This window comes from Pungitius pungitius, chromosome 19, assembly GCF_949316345.1.
Source record: "Pungitius pungitius chromosome 19, fPunPun2.1, whole genome shotgun sequence".
NCBI lineage: Eukaryota > Metazoa > Chordata > Actinopteri > Perciformes > Gasterosteidae > Pungitius > Pungitius pungitius.
This window is the reverse complement of record NC_084918.1, coordinates 9,796,127-9,815,538: the sequence shown is the minus strand read 5'-3', so window position 1 is coordinate 9,815,538 and position 19,412 is coordinate 9,796,127. Positions and strand designations below refer to the sequence as shown.

At 44.7% G+C, this 19,412-nt stretch overlaps 1 protein-coding gene across 3 annotated transcripts in view; it reads left to right on the top strand.

Moving 5' to 3' along the window:
• The window catches only part of phldb2b (pleckstrin homology-like domain, family B, member 2b), a 32,907-nt gene extending 13,568 nt beyond the window's left edge, over nucleotides 1–19,339 (top strand). For 2 of the 3 annotated variants that reach the window (XM_037455922.2, XM_037455927.2), the window contains 19 exons: nucleotides 1,932–2,116; nucleotides 2,459–3,661; nucleotides 6,156–6,554; nucleotides 7,123–7,284; nucleotides 7,503–7,640; nucleotides 8,730–8,858; nucleotides 9,852–10,007; nucleotides 10,123–10,233; nucleotides 10,368–10,442; nucleotides 10,534–10,656; nucleotides 11,056–11,208; nucleotides 11,758–11,901; nucleotides 12,123–12,222; nucleotides 13,405–13,555; nucleotides 15,855–15,945; nucleotides 16,053–16,199; nucleotides 16,612–16,831; nucleotides 16,932–17,017; nucleotides 17,163–19,339. In XM_037455922.2, coding sequence (XP_037311819.2) covers nucleotides 1,932–2,116; nucleotides 2,459–3,661; nucleotides 6,156–6,554; nucleotides 7,123–7,284; nucleotides 7,503–7,640; nucleotides 8,730–8,858; nucleotides 9,852–10,007; nucleotides 10,123–10,233; nucleotides 10,368–10,442; nucleotides 10,534–10,656; nucleotides 11,056–11,208; nucleotides 11,758–11,901; nucleotides 12,123–12,222; nucleotides 13,405–13,555; nucleotides 15,855–15,945; nucleotides 16,053–16,199; nucleotides 16,612–16,831; nucleotides 16,932–17,017; nucleotides 17,163–17,303 — 3,914 coding nt within the window. In that variant the 3' untranslated portion in view covers nucleotides 17,304–19,339. The remainder of the gene's footprint in view (nucleotides 1–1,931; nucleotides 2,117–2,458; nucleotides 3,662–6,155; nucleotides 6,555–7,122; nucleotides 7,285–7,502; nucleotides 7,641–8,729; nucleotides 8,859–9,851; nucleotides 10,008–10,122; nucleotides 10,234–10,367; nucleotides 10,443–10,533; nucleotides 10,657–11,055; nucleotides 11,209–11,757; nucleotides 11,902–12,122; nucleotides 12,223–13,404; nucleotides 13,556–15,854; nucleotides 15,946–16,052; nucleotides 16,200–16,611; nucleotides 16,832–16,931; nucleotides 17,018–17,162) is intronic. The other variant, XM_037455926.2, reaches the window with a different exon arrangement.
• The last annotated feature ends 73 nt before the right edge of the window (nucleotides 19,340–19,412 follow it).

The following is a 19,412-nucleotide window of genomic DNA, read 5'->3' as shown; positions in this document are numbered from 1 at the left end:
ACACACACACTTACCTGATGACCTGACCCATGACCTCTTCTTGATCCCAGTTCTTTTTCCTTTGTTTCTCCTCTCTCTCTTTTTTCTGCCACCCTCCTCTTCTCCCTCCTTCATTGCCTCACTCATCTTTTCCATCTTCTTTTCACCTGTTTTTCATCAGCTTATTCTCAACATGCAACATCTGTCCCTGAAAATATACTTTCCTGACAGGGTTTTCCAGGTGTAGTTACAGGTATGCACAACCTGGACAGTTGTGTGTGTGTGTGTGGTTGGTTGGCATGTGTTACAGACGCAAGTCAGATTGAAAGTCAGAGTGGGTGCAGCCGTTTCTTTTGACCCTTTTCTTACTGTTTCCTAAACATATACTCTCACTGTCACACTCAAACCTTAAACCTTAATTTATAGCATATGGGAATGTTATTGTCATCTGGTGTCTCTCCATTCCCATGGTGATACAGCTGGACTCCGTTGACTCCTTAGTGATTGATCGGGCTTGGAGGAAGGTGTGAGTGTGTTTGTGTGTGTGTGTGTGTGTTTGCGCGCCATAATCATCGTAATCCTTCCTCTTTTACCTCCAAGATTTAAGGAATGCCCTCGTCTCTCTGCTGCTTTTCTGATGTTTTTGTAGAGCTGACTTACATCTCTCTCTCACACACACACTGCGTATTTATACAGACAGACAAACATCTTGACCCTCAATCCTCCAGATTGCCAAGACTCACACTCTGCACGTGCACCCAAAGTGAAGACACACACACAAAGGAAAAGAGCTGGCCACACAGAAGAATAGTCATGATAGAACAGACTTGATGCACGCCAGGCCTGCAGTGTCCACCTGCCCATGTATGGACACTAATACCCTGCACCCGTGTGTGTGTGTGTGTGTCTAGATCTTATGATTTGGCTTTCTTTTTCTGCCCCATTTCTCTCCACCATGTAAGGGTTGATATTTCCACACATAGGCTTTATGCGGCTGTGAGGTACACGTCAAGTATTCAGCTCTCTAACAATACAAATAAACCAAGCAGCAGTAGCTATAGTGGAGTATTACCCGTGATGCTTGAATTCTTGAACACATATGTACACTCTTAGCTCATGGGAAGTGCACATGCGTGTGTTCCTCTCAGGCGGAGCCACAGTTGTGGCTAAACTCTGGGTGGTCTATTATAATTGTTCCTTTTCCACATAAAGCCCCAGTTAAATTCAAACCATCGGGCCCGTTTCTCACACATTCTTCTGTGCTGCCTTGCGCCTGGTGCTTTACCTGTTTCTGATGACGGGATGACATACGAGGAGGTTGTTTTCTTTTCATTCCTGCTCAGAAAGTAGAAATCATGCTATTAACCAACAGTACTTCCGTTGACCTCAACAATATTTTTCCAAGTAAAATAACTTTTTGTTTTAGTTTTAACTTCCTTTCTGCTGAGTCTTACCGACCCCCCCCCCCCACCCCCCCACACACGCTCACTGCTGAAGCAGTGAAAAGGAGGCTTTAGGAAGGGCGGGGGCCTTGAAGGTATTCCAGAATATTTTGTTTCCCAAAATCCTACTCCATGGAGCAGAAGTTTGATTTAAAATGTTTGTCTTGGAGCTAATGGCTGGTTTTGTGCGAGAGGGAGTGTGTGTGTGTGCGTGCGTTTGGGAGAGTTGTCTCCTATTCTGGTTGAGGGTCTCCCAGTTGCAGATTGTTTGGCTTGGATGTGCTCTGACATCATCCCCCTCTATGAATAGCTGGAGCTTCAGGTACACACCAGCATCTTGTTTTTCGCTCGTCCTCGTCACGGCGCTTTTCTGTCGCTTTGTGTCCGTCCCCATGTTGCTCCACCCAATCATACATTTATTTAAGTCATTGTTTGTCACCTTTTTGTGTTTACGCCTCCCCAGCCTTCTCATTACGTTTATTTCCCATGATTTTTATTTCCCACATTCAGACTATTTGAAGTTTAGCAGCGACTATAGCCATGCGGTGGTGGGCGGCACCAACAGCGCTAGGGGCATGCGATCAGCCTCCGAGCTCCGGGACTTGATGGACACACTGCAGCGCAAGAAGACAGCCCTGGAGAACAGCCTGAGAGCCAACGGGAATGCGAACCCCTCTTACTTTAGCGTGACACAGGTCAGACATCACTCAGCACCGCTTGAGGACGTGTTACTGCACCTTCTACGTCACACTACAACCCGTCTAGTAGAGTTTGTATGGTTAGCCTGCGTGTTTGTCTTGGGCTAACCAGTGCTAACCAGGGTTTACTCTTTATGTAGAAGATAACACATTACTGTGCTATACTACTGTTCAACTGTTTACACAAGATTTCTTTGTTCAAAAGTGGTTAGTTTGTTTATATACTAAACCCTTAAAATTATCTTGTCAATATATTTATGTCTCTTTATTTGATTTTGATATAATTTTATATATTTTCAGTTATTGCATATATAAATACTTTCCCATTCTATCTCTCAGTCACCCCCCACCACACCTACCACATCTTCATCAGCTTACCAGGAGCAGGCAAGGCGGTTCTACGGCTCGGATCGTGCACCCGCGTCTTTGAAATCGTCTCCCTGCTTGTCTCCCGGACGCCGGTCCGACCTTTCTTCTTCTCTAGCCGGGCGCACCTCGGCCATTCGCGGTCAGGACGGCCACGGCATGCGCCGGTACAACCCGGGCTCCTCCTCTTTACTGTCCACGTGGAACGGTGGAGGCTCCACCGCCTCTGTTGATGGAAGCAACGACGCCCTGCTCTCTCTTCCTCCTCCCTCCTCTTCATCGCGCACCCCTTCAACAGGAGGGGCAGCGAGCATGCCCTCGAGCCCCCGTCTGGGCCGGCGTAGCTACGGCAACCAAGATACGGCTCCCAGCTGTAGAAGTCGAAAGTACTCAACCGGCTCTCTGAATGGGATGATGGCAGGAGAGCACACTCGCTCACTGCCCCGCCTCTGCCCCTTCCAATCGCCCCGTGACAACAACAGCGGAGCCTTGACCTTGTCAACGCTGCCCCCGCGGCGATCCAATGTTGCCGGCGGTTACAAGTTCAGCAAGGACCATTACAGCAGCGGTCAGAGTGCCAGCCCTGACCTCAACCACAACTCCAGTAAATCCACCCAGCCTTCCGCCAACAGGAATCAAATTCCAACCACAGATCAGGGTGAAAGTGTTGTTTCGATCTCCCTCTCCTCCCCCAAGAACCTGCCCGCCTCTACACCCACTATCTCTTCCCCAACCACCCCACCTGATGTGACCATCCCATCCAGGACAGGGGGCTCCTCTTCTCCTCGTGTGGCCAAAAAACTCAGCCTGACTTCCACCAGCTCCTTGGGCTCCACGAGTTCCAGCCCTCCAGAAATGGACCGTCTGGCGAGCCGCGGATTGTACACAGGAGAGGGCCCATCTCTGGGGGACAGGCGAGGGGTAGATCAAGAGCTCACTGGATCCTTCGGCTTTGGATTTGGAGAGAGGAGGTCTTCGTTTGGGAAGGCAGGACTGGAACATGGGATGGGGCTGGGCGAGAGGAGGCAGTCATTTGGAAAGGCGGGAGTGACCCCGACAGGAGGTCTCAGGGAAAGAAGGGGGAGTATCAGCTCACTGAGCGGGAAGGAGGAACTGACCGACTACCATCAGCACCAAAAAGAGGAGAGACTCCGTGAGCAGGAGGTGGAAAGACTGGTGAGTTTGAGTGTGTTTGCACACGTGTCTTTCTCTGTTTGAACACGCAGCTTCTGCCATTTACATCACCATGTTGTCATTCAGATCAGGTGACACCTATTAGTTATGTAGTTGTTCCCTGTGAGATCTGGGGTAATGCGTTAATTAGTTTACAGATTTACAACCCTCTGACAGGTGAACAGTTTGTTGCAGTTGCAGACATTGAAAGAAGACTGAGGTATCCACTTGAAATTTACGCTTGCTGTTGTTTTGCATACAACGCACAATCCCACAAGGACGCACAAGAAATGGCAGGAGATGAGGAGAATGCATCCTTGCATTTGTCCCCTCAAACATACTCTCGCAGAGAGCACACAGACACACACACACACACACACAGACTGAGGCTCACCACTCCACAGATGCCACGTGTGGTTAGCCCGTACTAACAGGACTATTCTTACTCCTGTACTTGGGTCGAGGGGGTATGTGTGTATATGCATGTGCATGTGAGTGTATCTGGAGGTCCGCCCAGTGTGGTTCGGTCGACTGAAGAGCCACAGAACACATCAGTCAGATGTTGGTTAGAAAAACCAAGAAGATTAGAGAGTGGTTGTAGTGCAGCAGGTGGATAAACACACAGATGCTCAACATATAATGACATTTGGACTCACATTCCCTCTTAAAAAGTGATCTGGTATGCTGGGAGAGCTGGGAGAAATACTTTTATGGATCCTGTATAAACTGGGTTTCTCAGTGGCTTTAGCAGAACATTAAACCCAGCAGAACTTTATATGATGTGGTTAGATTTAAAACATTTGTTTTTAGTCTTTGCTCCAGTGTAGTGCATGGCCATTACCTGTTGTGTGCTTTTAAATGAGGCATTCAAATTGCCTTGAGGCACCAATAATAATTTAACACTGTTTCATAACCAGCTAAAGATCCATAAATGTAACTTGTTAATGTTAATATAGGACAGCTCTGAATAATTGATAAAAGAACAACGATTACATGTTACATGAGTTTGAGTCTGAGCTCAGGAAAGCATTGTCTTAATCTAGTCTGCCCTCTAGTGAAAGTACAGGAAACATGCATTTATTCCACATGCACCTTATTATATATATATATATATATACCCCCCCTCCGTCAGTCTGACCGTGATATATACTATATACCCAACTATGCTATATTAGGCTCCATTAGAATAGAACAAAGAGACTGACAGGCTTGTTTTTCAGCTCCTGGTTAACATTACACACTTTATATTGGGGTGTGTGTGTGTTTCTTCTATTTGCTCACTAACACAAAAAAGATGATTCCACTACTAAACAATTTATATTGTGATCACCGGTTCATATTTTTAGTGATCTAGTGACAATGTTTGTTTCATAAAATCAAAGGATGAGCAGTCAGACTGACCGTATCCAGAGGTAATCCAGAGCATACCTGGTGCACATTTTCCTAGAAAGTGCCCTGTTTCCTGTGTGGCAGCACACACACACACACACACACACACATTCCTGCATTTGGAGTCATGGCCTGTTCTCGTGCACACTTCCGATCCTAGTTGACAGCTGTCCACCTCTTCATTAACTTACTCTCTCTATATATCCCTCGCTCAGATGCCAACACATTCACACACACCTCTGTCTCACACACGTTTCCTACCCCCCCCCCCCCATCCCCTCGTTCCGCCTCTGATATTCCTTACACAGGGGTAATATTCCTCCCTCCAGAGAAGCTTCTGCTGAAACTCTGAGGGTATATTCTGACTCTCTGCAGCTCCCCATATAGCTGCGTTCAGGCACACTGAACTGTGGAAAGGGGAGCTCCTGTTCCAGATTCCCAATGAGGGAGAGAAGTATTTTTTAGAGAAATTATATGTAAAGGAGACTATTTATTTTACAAGCTAAACAGGAAGGTTCTAAGTGTGTTTTGGACTTAACAAGGACGTTCAATCGAAGCGATTCACTTCTGCGATGCTTCCACAGGTAACTTAAGAATTGGAAACTTTATTTTATATTTATATATCACGTATATATATTTTTATGATGGAAAGAAATGGTTCTCTGCTTTAGTTTCGAACTTAACAGAACGTTTGATTTGTGTTTTTTTTTCTTTTAAACAATTTAAAAACACACACATGTAAAGATGCAATATTAGAACCTGTACAACACTGTGTTTAACTGGTATTGAGTTAAAATTTGACTAATAGAAAAATAAAAATGATAAGTGATCTGTATTCCTTTTTTTAATCACTGCTAGTATATCTGTATATAGTCATTTAATCTTAATATTTTCATAACACGGTTATACTGTGAAAGAATATACCCGAAAGAAATTGGCGACCCCTGGTGATTGCAACTCGGTGTAGCAACCATGAAGTTTTAACCTCACAATCTGATAACAACTTGAATACAGGCCCAATAACATTTAGAACTACACTGGGAATTACATGTCTTTGACCTACATCCATTCCGTACCTCACACACTGGTCCGTGTGTGTTCACCTCAGGAACGGCAGCGGCTAGAGACCATCCTGTCTCTGTGCTCGGAGCTGGGCCGGTCTGCGAGAGATGAGGGAGGCCCGGCAACGAGTCCCAATTCAGCTGTTGCCGATCTCCGGAAGATCAACCAGAAGCTTGAGAAGCTTCGACTGCACGAAGACGGCGACGATGACGACGACGATGACGACACGCCGTCGGTCTTTTCCGACTCTTCTGTTAACAATGGATCGACGGGGAATGGACACGTGGGCTCCCCTGGTTCCCAGAACGGTTACTGTGGTGATGATGATGTCCAGGTACGACGGAGGCGCAGCAGCGGCCACCGGGACAACAGGGCGGAGTCCCCCTCCGTCAGTCTGCGAAGCTTTGCACCGTCTCCTTCTCCACGTGCACAGAGGACCATTGAGGTACGAGGGATTCCCGTCTGCACATTCCTATGCACTCACACAATATGACATGTGGAGCTGTTGAACAGAGCTATAATCAACTTAATATTTTCAGACTCGACTCTTAACACGCTCGGAGACACAAAACATAGATGTAATGGTTTTTTAAACAAGGTCATCTAACCGTATGACGCCCCCTGTGGTCTGGGGCTGGCCGTGGGTTAATAATGCACAGCACTAGCAAAGAGCCAGTGTGCTTTGTCCCGAGTAAATATTGAAGAAAGAAAGAAAGAGAGCGAACGGAGAGTTTCTATGTAGTTATTCTGTAGCTAAGTATTTGGGCATAAGGAGTAACATACACATCTGTCTTGTACACAGATTAGAGTTTTATCCAGATCATTTATTAGATTCGACCTGGTTATGTTTTGACATTCAGAACGGACAGCGGGGGAATGTGTGATTGCGTCTTCCCACATTTTTGAGCCAAACCACAGCAAACCACAGCAAACCAGTGTTCAGTATTTGGAACTTGATGTCACCACCAGCGAATTACCATGAATCTAAAAAAATCAACAAAAATTGTTCCCAGGCTGTGGATGATGCAGCTCGTCGCCGCGGACAGGACGCCATGCCTTCAGAGGAGGAAGTGAGGCGCGTGGAAGAGGAGAGGATCCAGGTGGTGAACAACATGGAGGAGCTGGAGCAAAAGATCAAAGAGCTGGACAACCAGATAGAGGAATCTGCCCAAGAGGTAAATAGAAAACATAGACTCAATTATTGTGCTAATAATCCATGGTTTAATGATACATCTAAAATTGCTATTTGTAAAGAGAAATTAGAGATTCTACTTTTCAAATGATGATAACGGGATCAGTAACATGTTCCCACATTATTAAGTAGTGTCATAAAAGTAAGGCTAAACCCAAGGTCACGACAAAGGGCTTTCTTACCGGTGTGTTCTTACCCGAGGTGGAGCTGGAGCGAGCTCTGGTGGAGGCTGAGCAGGAGTCGGAGGTAGCTGCCCTCCAGCAGGAAAAAGATGCTCTGGAAGCACTTCACACCAAGATGTCTGACCTGGAGACCAAGTCCCAGCTGGAAAAAGAAAAGGTACTTTCAAAGGATATGCTTCGCTGTCAAACAATGAGAGACAAGAGTCACTATGGCCGACACAGTGAGGATCGATCGGCAGACTACGCATCGGGCAACGCGTCCATCGCAAATTGTTTGTTTTCCTTTGCTGAAGTGGAAGTGATATTATTAGTGTGCATAGTGGATTTGTGTTGTAAAGCAAACGGGGGTTTGTATCTTGCTGCACTTCCCCTCCTATGGTGCTTGTTTGCGTTTGTTTAGGAAACTAAACAGCTCTCATACATGTAGGGGTCACGTGACTATCTGGTGGGTGTTGATCCCTCTCACGCCGTCTCTGGTCCAAATATATATCTGCTAATACTTGACAGGGTATATCAGTCGCCAAGTGATCCGGTCTTACACACACTGCGGGACGACCATGGGTGTGGATGAGTGTGTGTGTCTACGTTTTTCCCAGTATATGGTAACATCGACAGCGTGGGAAGTTTAACGGCACCAGCAGATTGAATTTGTTAACAGGTGTTTGCGAGGACACGCTTTGGTTTGGATGTTTCATCCCTACTCGGATCGAATCCTGGCCTGATTTCCAGTGTATGTCACAAAACCGACAGACGGATGGAAAGAGAGACAGAGCGATCAGATATATGAGTGCATGCACAGATTTGGAGCGTGTGTATATGTTGTGCTTTTTATAGAGGACTGTTGATCCACTGAGCCGTTGCTTCTCATTCATTCCATCAGTCATCAGCCAAAGGAAATGGAGGAAAAAAAAGGCCGGATAAAGAGCTCATGACATTATTCATACCACCTTCATTCCTACTCAATATACAAACCCCTTCACACCCCCCCCCGCCCAGTTCTCCATCCATTCAGTAGACGTTTATTCCCCAGCCTCCCCTCCCTCCCCTCCCTCTAGGCTAATCTTGCTGACCTGGTCGCCGTAGTGACTAACTGTGGCTCCCCAGTCCCAACTAACGCTGCCATCCTCTCTCTGTCCTGTGTGCTTGTGTGTCTCTTGTCCCTCTGTCTGTTGTGCACATGAACAAATGCGTGTCTGCGCGGGCCCCGTCTGTGCGTCTATGTGTCCTGCACATGTGTGAATGCCAGGCGTGCGAGTTGCTACAGGCAGAGAGGGGCAGAGTAGAGAGGTTGGCTCAGATTGTGTGTGAGCAGCGCTCCCAGCTGGACAGCTGTCCCGAGGCCACCAAGGAGCCCCTGCAGGAGCAGCTGGCAAGGGTCAGTAAGAACACGCACACACACACACACGCACACCTCACAAACGCATGCATGGGAAGATGTGCGCTGACGTCCGTAAAACCAATTGATCCATGCGGAGAAATGACCGGCACAGGAATCCACATCAAAGGGGAATGTATGTACGCTTATGCGCACTGACACTCTGTGAACCGGCACGTGATGCTCGCATACTTAAACTTGCATGCACACCTTTTCTTTCCTGAGTCACCTGTGATGCTTACCTGGTTCTTGTTCCCTTCTCTACTGTGTAACTCTGTAGCTGTTCTGCGTCTACACCAGAAGCGTTGGTCCTGTTGGAGTGTAGAGGATTTCGAGAGCTTTGAGACCTGTTTGGCAATTATAGAAGTATGCTGACATTTGGGCACACCGTCCAAGGCCCTTATGTTTTTGAAGCGTAATAATATCCAACCCGCCAGGGCTGCACTATTGATTATTATTCATAATTTGACTTCCCAAAGTTAAATGAGCCTGATTGACTGCGGTATGTATGTATTTGAAATGTGCTCATATAAAGTAGTATCAGTCATGATGCAAGAGAGCCGGTGGCAAAATATAATGCACTGAAATCAAATGCAAAGACGTGATTATTTGAAATCGTATTTTGGAGATTTTTCAATTAGAAGGAAGAAAAAGCAGGTGCTCTGTTTATTTAAATGTGAAAGAGCAATGGAGCATATTTGGGCCCAAAAATGAACAAAAAAGGAACCATGAATCAATATTTATACAAAATGATTGTATTATGTTTTGGCCTTAATCGAGCAGCCCACCCATTATTTATCCAATCCAGCTGATATTGGGTGAGAGGCAGCGTCGCCCCGTCACAGACCTCCAGTCAAAGGTCTTGTAAAGCGGTATATTTAGTTGTGTTTGCCTTCGGCGTTGCATGTGTAGGTGCCAAGTCCGTCCTGTACACGCGCTGCCCGTCGTCCTGCCTGCTTTACATGGGTTCTTGTGTGTGTTTTTGTGTGTCAGGACTGCGAGGTGCTCGATGCGGAGTCAAAGCGCTTCGAGGACCTGGAGTTCCAGCAGCTGGAGAGAGAGAGCAGGCAGGACGAGGAGAAGGAGACCCAGACGCAGCAGCTCCTCCGGGAGACCGCCGACTACCAGCGGAGCACTTTCACACGCAAGGTGACACGTGGGAAAAGCTTAGAAACTTATTTCATTCAGCTGCATTGCCTCTAGTTTTAGTGTGATTATTTATAAGCTAAAATCACGCAACAAGCTGATTTCACTTTTCTTTCAGGAACGTCTTTTAACTCTGAAGAAGCAGGCGACACAGATTACCCAGCAGGCTCAGCGAGAGAAGGATAGTTTCTTAAAGGAGAGGAGCACCCTCGAAGCAATGCTGCAGAGGGTACGACGATATCCATGTTTGCAAGCATGTGTGTGCACGTGGCCGTCCTTCCTTCTGTGTAGGAAGCAAAAGCAATCGTGAAAAGATTTATTTATTTTTTTGCATTGTTTTTGTTTCCCTTTTCCGTCAATTAGGAGAAAGAAAACCTCGCTATGCTGGACAGGAAATATTCTGAACTCACTGGTGGCCGAGGTTTCACTCTGAGAGAGGTGGGTTTGACAGACAGCTGCCTGACAAGGACATGGAGATTGTCCTACTCTTTGAACTCTTTTTCATCTTTGGGGTTTCCTTCTCTGGTAGGCTGCAGCCTCTCTGGCTGATGTCTGTCAGTCTTTTAGTGGTCGCTACAGTGACACAACTTCAGCCGCAATTTCTCCTCCCCCAGTCAACTTCCTCACCTCTGTTTCTCTCAAGAATGCAGAGGTATTTTTGGCTTATTTCCATTCATATTTTAATATTTACTTTCAGTCCAGTATGGTCTATTTTTAATCCATCTCATCCGTCCTGTTATTTGTCCCTTTATTTTGCTTGTATTCCCACCCTTTCTCATTGTGATCCACAGCTTATACTTGCATGTATTAATACCTTGGACACCTCTTATGATGCCTAATGCCATGTGTAAACCACTGATTAAACCGTTACCCCCTACATTACATTACATTACCCCTACTGTGTCTAATTTATTTCTAACTGAATTGCCACATAATTATGCATCATTCTAACAACTAATGAACTAATTAAAGTTTGTCTTTAATATGGCTGACTCACATCATGAATTGCCTCACCCCTTTCTCCCCCCCTTTTCCTTGTGACACCTTCCAGGGCTATGTCACAGTCAGTGAAATCAATGAGCTTTACTCACAGCTCGGGGCGGACCCTAAACCCGCCCCTGCCCCCACTCTGGCCAATGACTCTCCTGAGACCGAGTCAAACTCCTCCCCTGACGACGACACCCCCAAACCACCGGAGGATGAGGTGTGTGTCGGGGTGTTAAGTGCTTGCTTTTATAATTTAGCATAGAGCCGTAGGAGATTCAAAGTGCCTTTGTGCGTGAAAGTCTTTCCCTCGATCCTCTTCTTTATCTTTTCAGTTTTTCTGACAATATTCCTTTCTTCTTTTCAAAGCTTTGCCATTCCTCCGCAACTGCTGCCTGTCACTCCTCTTCTTCCTCCTCTTCCTCTTCCCATCTTCATCCTCGTCCCCTCCCCAAAACACCCTCTGTGCATTGGCCAGAGATCATGGTGTCTTATAGAGACCCCTCCCCCGTCCCTGACTCACCCCCACCCCCCCTCCCTGTCAAAAAACACCACCACCACCGACACAGGCAGGTAATTTGTGTGTGTTAGTGTGTGTGTGAGCAGCTTTGTGTTTTTCTGTTTTCACATGGCAAACACAAAGTGCCAAAACCGGAGGGTAAAGTAAATAACTGATCATGTTTAGGTAAAAGTGGTTATGCACACTTAAAATTGTCAAGGAATTGTGTCTCTTTACCTCTTGTGTGTGTGTTGTTGTTTGTTTTAACAGCATTTCCGTTTGATGGAGGAGAGGAAGAGGTCTGACAGAGAAGTAGGTTCTCATTTAAGTGACACATTACCCAGGAAGAAAACCACACCCATCACGACCCCCCAGTTTATGTGTGCAACCCTGGGACGCAGCTACCCAACCAAGGTGCTTTATATGTAAATGTTTATGCGTGAATAGATTACCCAAATTTATACAAAATATATGGTGTCATACTTTGGCCTGCTCTGTTTTTCACAAATTCAACATGAAATTATTTAGTGTATTATAATTTGTGATGTTACGTTGTCTAAAGAATCAAACAATGAATATTTTTTATTACTAAAACGCTTAAAGTATAAAAGGTTTTGTCTCTTTTTTTCTTTTAGGCCCATCACCCTTTGGTGCAGAGCACAAGTTGCGGCAGCATTCTCCCAAGAATGTTCTCCTTATCCAACAAGGAAACTGACTCTCGCCGTCTGCAAAAAGGTATTCAAACGTCTGCTCTCACACTTACTGCCCAAATAAAGAGACTACTTGTTAGTGCACGGATACATTGGAATACGTGTACCTTCACTTGCAAACACCATCTGCTCTCGTTGTTGGCTTTGTTTGTGTGCGTGCACGTTGCTGTGTTTAGTTGTGCGACAGAGTTTCTCATTTGTTTATGTGTCAGTGGAGATAGTGCAGGAAGTGGAGGAGGGCTGCTCCATCCAAAGTGTTTCAGAGTGTGTGTGTGTGAGTGAGTAAAACAGAAGTAATGGTTTGACTAAAACTCTTTGATCATCATTGTGTTAGTTAGTAAAACAGTTGTTACAAAACTGGCTGCTTCCTGCCACAAACGTTAACCAAACATTTCCCATAATTAAGAAAATATGCTTTTCATTCACCACAGACTGTAAAGCCCTTTGCACCCTGTTGGTTTGGATGTATGCTGACAGATGAAGGCCTGTCTCTAACCTCAGGGACCCTATGCCTTTTTGTCCAAGTCAATGAAAAAGTAATTAGTGCAAACAAACCGCAGGCTTCAACCAATTTTGACCTTCCATTAGATGGACGCTTTCAATGTCCCACTTTTAAGACGGATTAAGACAGATATGCTGAAAAAGTGTATTCTGAAATCATTTAAGATTATGTTCTAAGAGTTGTGCTATTTTTCCGGTACCTCTGTACGTGTGTATCTGGCCCCTCGGGCCCTTTGGTCCCTTCATCTGGCTCATCAGATGGGTGGGTCTGCTGCGAGCCAGATGGTATCAGGCTTTTGTGTGTTTCTTCCTGTACCCGCAGGCAGACTTAGTCTATCTTAAAAGTATCTGCGCCACAATTATTGTCGTCTTTCCTCCTTCGACTACCGAGGACATCTCATTTCTTTCCGGACACTTTGGACTGCCTAAAGAACTTCCAGGACTCCATTTGGTTGTTTGGTAGTCTTACTATTGAGACAAATTTGGTCAAGAATAGCTGCGCCAGGAGGGTGTGAATTCTATTTGCACTTGACATACTAGAGCGTTTCACAGTGGCGGGGCAGGGTGAACCAAAATTGAAGCCATCTGGGCAAACGGTTCTTCCTGATGGAGTGACCGAGACAGGTACAGCACAAGAGCATGCTCAAGGAGAATGAATGACGTTTAGGCCCTGCTAATCCTGTTTATTTCCCGTGTGTGCCTCCAGGTCAGCCCGGCTCACGAGCAGCGTCCCAGAACAACGTCTACCTCGATGCCTTTGGGTACCGTGACAACCAGGCCTTTGACACGATGAGCGTGGATAGCACGGACTCCGTTGACACCAGCATCTCTGCCTGTTCACCGGATAATGTCTCCAGGTGGGTGTCTCCAGGGTGCGTGTGTATGTGCACACGTGTTTGTGTTTGTAGCTATCGAAGTGGTCGAGAATAACTCCCTTCGGATATTTCTATCCGTGGATTATAAAGCTGATGAAGACGACTTAATGCTCCTTTTACTCAATGGTTTTTAAAATATGACGGATGAAGACAAAAGTGAATAGAAGAGAGAAGTGAAAACTGCTTTGAAAAATGCAAAAATGTTCCTTTTATGTTCTTAACACGGGACATTGAGTCTAGAAATTGACGGGGGTCAACAAAGAGAGCAGGAGGTGAGTTAATGTAAAAAGTGTGTGGAGTTGCAGCGCACAGATTTGCCGCCTTTCATGGCCCCCCCCCCCCCCCCCCGGAGAACAAGATGTGTAGGACTGTGTGTGCTGTATGAGCTAAGGGGGACTCTTGATTAGCTTTCTAAGCATCAGGTTACGGAAGAAGGAGAACATGAAGGTGTGTGTGTATCCACAGTCACCCCCCTCAGGACTGGACTAAACCCATGTGTGCTTGAACCTTGCCGCTTTACAGTGGTTGCATCCGTCTCGTGTCTCCCCCCCCATTTCTACGAATGGTATGGCCTCGTTTTTAGAGACAGAATTTGCAAAGCTCCAAACCATTTGCAGATTTATCTCTCTGCAAGTTTCCCTGGAACAGAATGCCTCTGTGATCCTCAGCATGCTTTCAGTCGGATTGGGTTGTACAGGATTGGACTGGATTGGAGGGCAATTGGAAGACGTTTTCTGGAGTAACAACTGTTGGACCAAGATAAAAAAAATCTCTTCTCAAGGAATCCAATACTTGAATAGACAGAACTGAGCTGGTCCAAAATGACAATGAGTGTGGTTACCTCTCAGCGATTGAGGTAAGAAAACGGCAAGGGGAGGAAGAGAGGAAAGGATGGATATTACAGTGAGGCTGGATCAAGGTTAAAGTGAGTACTGGGAGCTACAGGAAGATTAGTTCTAGTCTACGCTTGAGTAGTATACGACGATATTGCACAAAATGCAATCGTACTGATTTTATGAAGCCCACCCATCATGCTTTTCATACTTTGGATGCCATTTTCATTTTGAAGAACATGCTATGACTCATATCCAAAGCTCACAAGTATGTAGATTGGGAGGATTAAAGGCTGATTATGAAAAATATTCATGCGAGCGGGAAACCTCTTTTCTTTTCCCATTTTTCTTATTTATTCTTCATTTTTAATACGCTCCCTCCAAATCCTTCTATTTTTCTTCTTTTGGGTTACTCGGGTCTCTCTCTCCACCCACCGTACCTCCTGTTTTGTTTAGACTGAGTCTAATGTGTACCATTCATCTCAACGATGCTGGGATCACAGATCGGGTATCCGTTTTCATTCTGGCTTCCGATAAAAGAGAAAGCGTGATCTGGCATCAAGATGAACGTTGAGAGGGGAAAAAAGTGTTTAGCTTGACAAACATATCCCCAAAATCCCTTCCTTTGGATTAGTCAAGAATACATATCATGTGTAGACCATCTGCAGAAGAGATACTCTCCACTTTCCCTGTTTCAGTTTAGAGCAGCAGGCAGAGAGTCTTCTAGAAACAGGGAGAATGGATTCCCTCTTTGATCCATCACACACAAACACTGAATGATCAGATGTATTCAATGTAGCAGTTTAGCGTAACCCTAGAGTAGAAAATATGTGAAGGAAATGCAGTATAAATTGCTGATGGGTTTTCGGGGTAATTACAAACAGGTGCTCTTTGGATCCTTTGGTTGTACTGTGCTTAATCTTGTGATCAGCTCATTGCATACATACACATATATAATGCAGAGTCTCAGCTATTAACACGTTGGTCATTTGAAATAATTTTTGCCATGTTGAATAAATGTATTTTAGATTGGTTGATCGCACAAAACAATAGCTATGTGAATTCCCCACCAATTTTTGTATTTAAACTAACCCCATGGCATTTCCTCTTCAGCCCACAAGATGGAGCTACCAGACCTCACCACTCTTTTTTCAGATCTTGTGTTTTTTGCACATAATAAATGATTTTGCTTTGGCTGCATTGATTACTAGCTGGTAATTGCGACCTGTTTAAAGGGCCGTCACATGAGCCGGATCGTTAGCTTCCCATCAATCATCAATGTGTTGTTAAATGATGAGACTCACACCAGGGGAAGGCCTTTTGAGCAGCCTGTGCTGGCGTCACTTTACCTACTTTGTGTCTTTTAGGTCCTGCCACTTCACCGTTGGTTTTGTGTTTGACTCCTTCTTTTATTTCTCATATTTGTTCTATGTGCTGGTCCGCTGCAGTGCCAGCACTTCAAATATGGCAAAGCTAGAGGAGATGGAGCGCCTGCTTAGAGAAGCCCAGGCAGAGAAGAGCCGACTCCTTGAATACAAGGTTACTACAAGAGAAACTCAACATTAAGAGACAGTAGATGTTATTTTAATAATGCTTCTGAAATTACATCATTTGGTATTTATTTAACAATTCCAATTCCTCCTTAGGATCAAGAGATGGAAGTGCGAAAACAGGCGCTGGACGAGGAGAGGAAAAGAAGGGAGGACCTGGAGAAAAGATTACAGGAGGAGACCAACAGACGCCAGAAGCTCATCGACCGGGAAGTGAAGCTGAGAGAAAAACAGAGGGCACAGGTACGAGTGGGCAACTAAACCGGGGCATAAAGGGATTGTGTTTATTCGTCGATGGAAAATGCTTCTCAACATGTGATCGTTCTTTGGTAGGGAAAATAGTTTAGTCGCCTGTAGTCATTCATCTCAAACTGTATTGCAATTGTTATGAAAGAAGTATTTCTCTCAAAAGAAAAAGGACACACAAACTGTTCCTTTGAACTTGCTGATGGTCCTTAGCATGAGCTTCATCCGTCATCTTCTCTTTCTTTCTTCCTCACCATGCTCTGTTGGCAGCAGAAGAAAGAATCTTCTCCTTTAATCCATCGGACATATGTTTTACATTTGCATGATTTGTATGAATAAATCAAAGCACAAAAGAAGCTATAAAAATACCCCGGAACCCATTGCCGCTCCCTTCTTTCTCTCTCCGCAGTCCCGGCCGCTAACGCGCTACCTGCCGGTGCGAAAGGACGACTTTGACCTGCGCGCTCACATTGAGTCGGCGGGCCACAGCACGGACACGTGCTTCCACTTATCCATCTCCGAGAAGACGTGCCGGGGCTACTTGATCAAAATGGGAGGCAAGATAAAAACCTGGAAGAAGCGTTGGTTCGTCTTTGACCGCAACCGGCGCACGCTCTCCTACTACTCAGGTACTGTAGGGCAGAAAATGCACATATCTAGTGTTTCTTACATTTAACATGCACCACGACTGAATGAATAAAAGTCAACAAGACACTCTGTCTTCCGCAGACAAGCATGAAGCCAAGCTTAAAGGAGTCATCTACTTCCAAGCTATTGAAGAAGTGTATTACGATCACTTGAAGAATGCGCATAAGGTACGTGTGTGTACATGATGCTACAAAAGCCACGCATGCTAATGAACGCGTCGAATCCTGGTCTCCGTCTCCCCATGCACCATTCGTCGTTCCCCATCTCGCTCATTTTTCCTCCCACATGTTCTCTCCCCGTCCTCTCCTTCAGAGCCCGAATCCCTCCCTGACCTTCAGTGTGAAGACTCACGACCGAGTCTACTACGTGGTCGCTCCCTCTCCGGAGGCCATGAGGATCTGGATGGATGTGATCGTCACAGGCGCTGAGGGTTACACCCAGTTCATGGTGTAGTGAAGGGAGCGGGCCACGACTCTTCTCCGCTTCTAAGACTTTGATTCTTTTTTTTGTACCTTTATCCGTTCTTTTGGAGAGACGTTGTTCTCATCTTTTGTTGAACCCTGCGGCAGGCCTGAGTTACCCGAGGTCATGATCATTTCGCTGCGTTTTATCCGCCTCATTTGGAAAAGTGGGCGGGGTTTATAATAACATGTGGAGCGTTGATGTGAAATTGTGGGCATATCCAAGATATTCATTTGAAGACATTCATCCAATCGTGTTCAATCGAGTCATAATGTAATGGAGATCTGATATGCGCTGCGGTGCACCATTGTGTGTGGGAGTTCTCTGTGAGAAATACAGAGTACATATGTTTTGTATGAGCTTTTTACAACCAATTTTCTTCAGACTGTTACTCAACAGCTGTTCTAGCAATATGAAACTTTTAACAAAAGCTTTTTAATGTGGAGATACCGTTGGCAAAAGTCATGCTGAGTCAGCCCGTTTGAGCTCTACAGTAAGTCATTATCAAGTATGTCATGGTTGACATAAAATAAGAGATAAGATCATCCTCTATTTGTCCCGCAGTGGGACATACAGCAGCAAAGGTAAAGTGCACACAGAGACATTTATGAATAAACGGTAACATAACAGAACAGTAGTTGTGTTAGGAAACGCTAAGTGCTATACATAGCCCAAAACATTTTAACTGGTCATGGAAGAGTTTGTGGTCTATTATGAGATGGCTTTGATTGACTTAAGACTGTTTCAAGTGTGTGTTCTAATCCACAATTCCCTGCCTACAGAATACATAATGCTTATTCTTAAAGGAAAAGTAATTGAAGTGTATTTAAATTTCCAACTTTTTTTCATCTAATTTCATCATTATTACTGCGCCATTCTCAGGTCTTAACTGCGTGCATGGATGTGCATAGATGTGCATGCATGCGTCACATGATCATGTGGGAATTTACACACGTTTTCTCTTCTAAGTGCCTGTTTTGCATTGCACACGCTACTTAGATTTCTATTTACTAGGAGCTTCTAATATAGCTCCAAGGTGCTATTCTTACATGGTGAATTACACCAATAAGCAAAAAAGCATCATCACAGAACATATTTCAATTTATTGGACTGTAATTTTTCCCTCAATAGTGTTTGTTAGTCATTTCTGAATGGATCGCTGTGCTGGGTTTACACTACTGTCACAACAGGCACAGAAGTGAAGCACTATTTAAACATAGTTTAGACCAGGCTTGCTAGTTTCCAATGTGAGCACCTGGTTGAATGAGCATTAAAAATAATTCATTTTACAAAGGCACAGCATTGTGATATTTGTACATTTTGTAGTTGGTTGACGATTGTGAGGATCCATTATCACCTCAGAACTTTTCAGAAAAGTGTGTGGCTTTTTAGAAATAATTTTTCGTGTGACAGTATTTTTGAAATGAATTAATATCTATATTTTGAAGAGCTACATGTATCTTTTTAAAATGCAGAACCGTCTCTGGTGAGAAAAAGTGGAAGCAGGGCCCTAAGGGGTTTCGTGAGTTAGGAGCCGATGTAGGTGACAGGAAGAAAGAATCCACGGTACATTCACCAAAGAGGCGTCTAGTCATCCAAACTGTATGATTATTGCTTTCATTGCTTTTATTGCCACTAATTCAATGTTTTAGTTTAACTGACTATTCCACATTGATTACCAAAGCTGCTTTTACATTTCACAGCGTACCACATACTACGTCTGAATAAATCAGTCCCCTGATGGATGCCTTTATACTCTTGCATCTTGGCATAGCTTTTTGTTTATCGACCAAAGTACATGTTTATGTGATATAATGTATATATGGTTTCTTTGCTTTAACTTCTCTCTGTTTGTTTTCCACCATCTAGAGGAACTGTTACATGTGAAGCTTCCATAAGCTGTTGTTTTGTTTCCTTTTTTTCTCCAACAAATGTCAATGTTGGCCCTACTGTATTTATACTATTATACAATGCATGTTTTCTTAATTTTGTATTTCCATATGAATATTAAAAAATTCTATATTTTAGTTTTTTATGATTTATGATGAGAAGTGAAAAATAAGCCACAAAAAAAAGAACTCAAAAGCTTACAGCAACAGG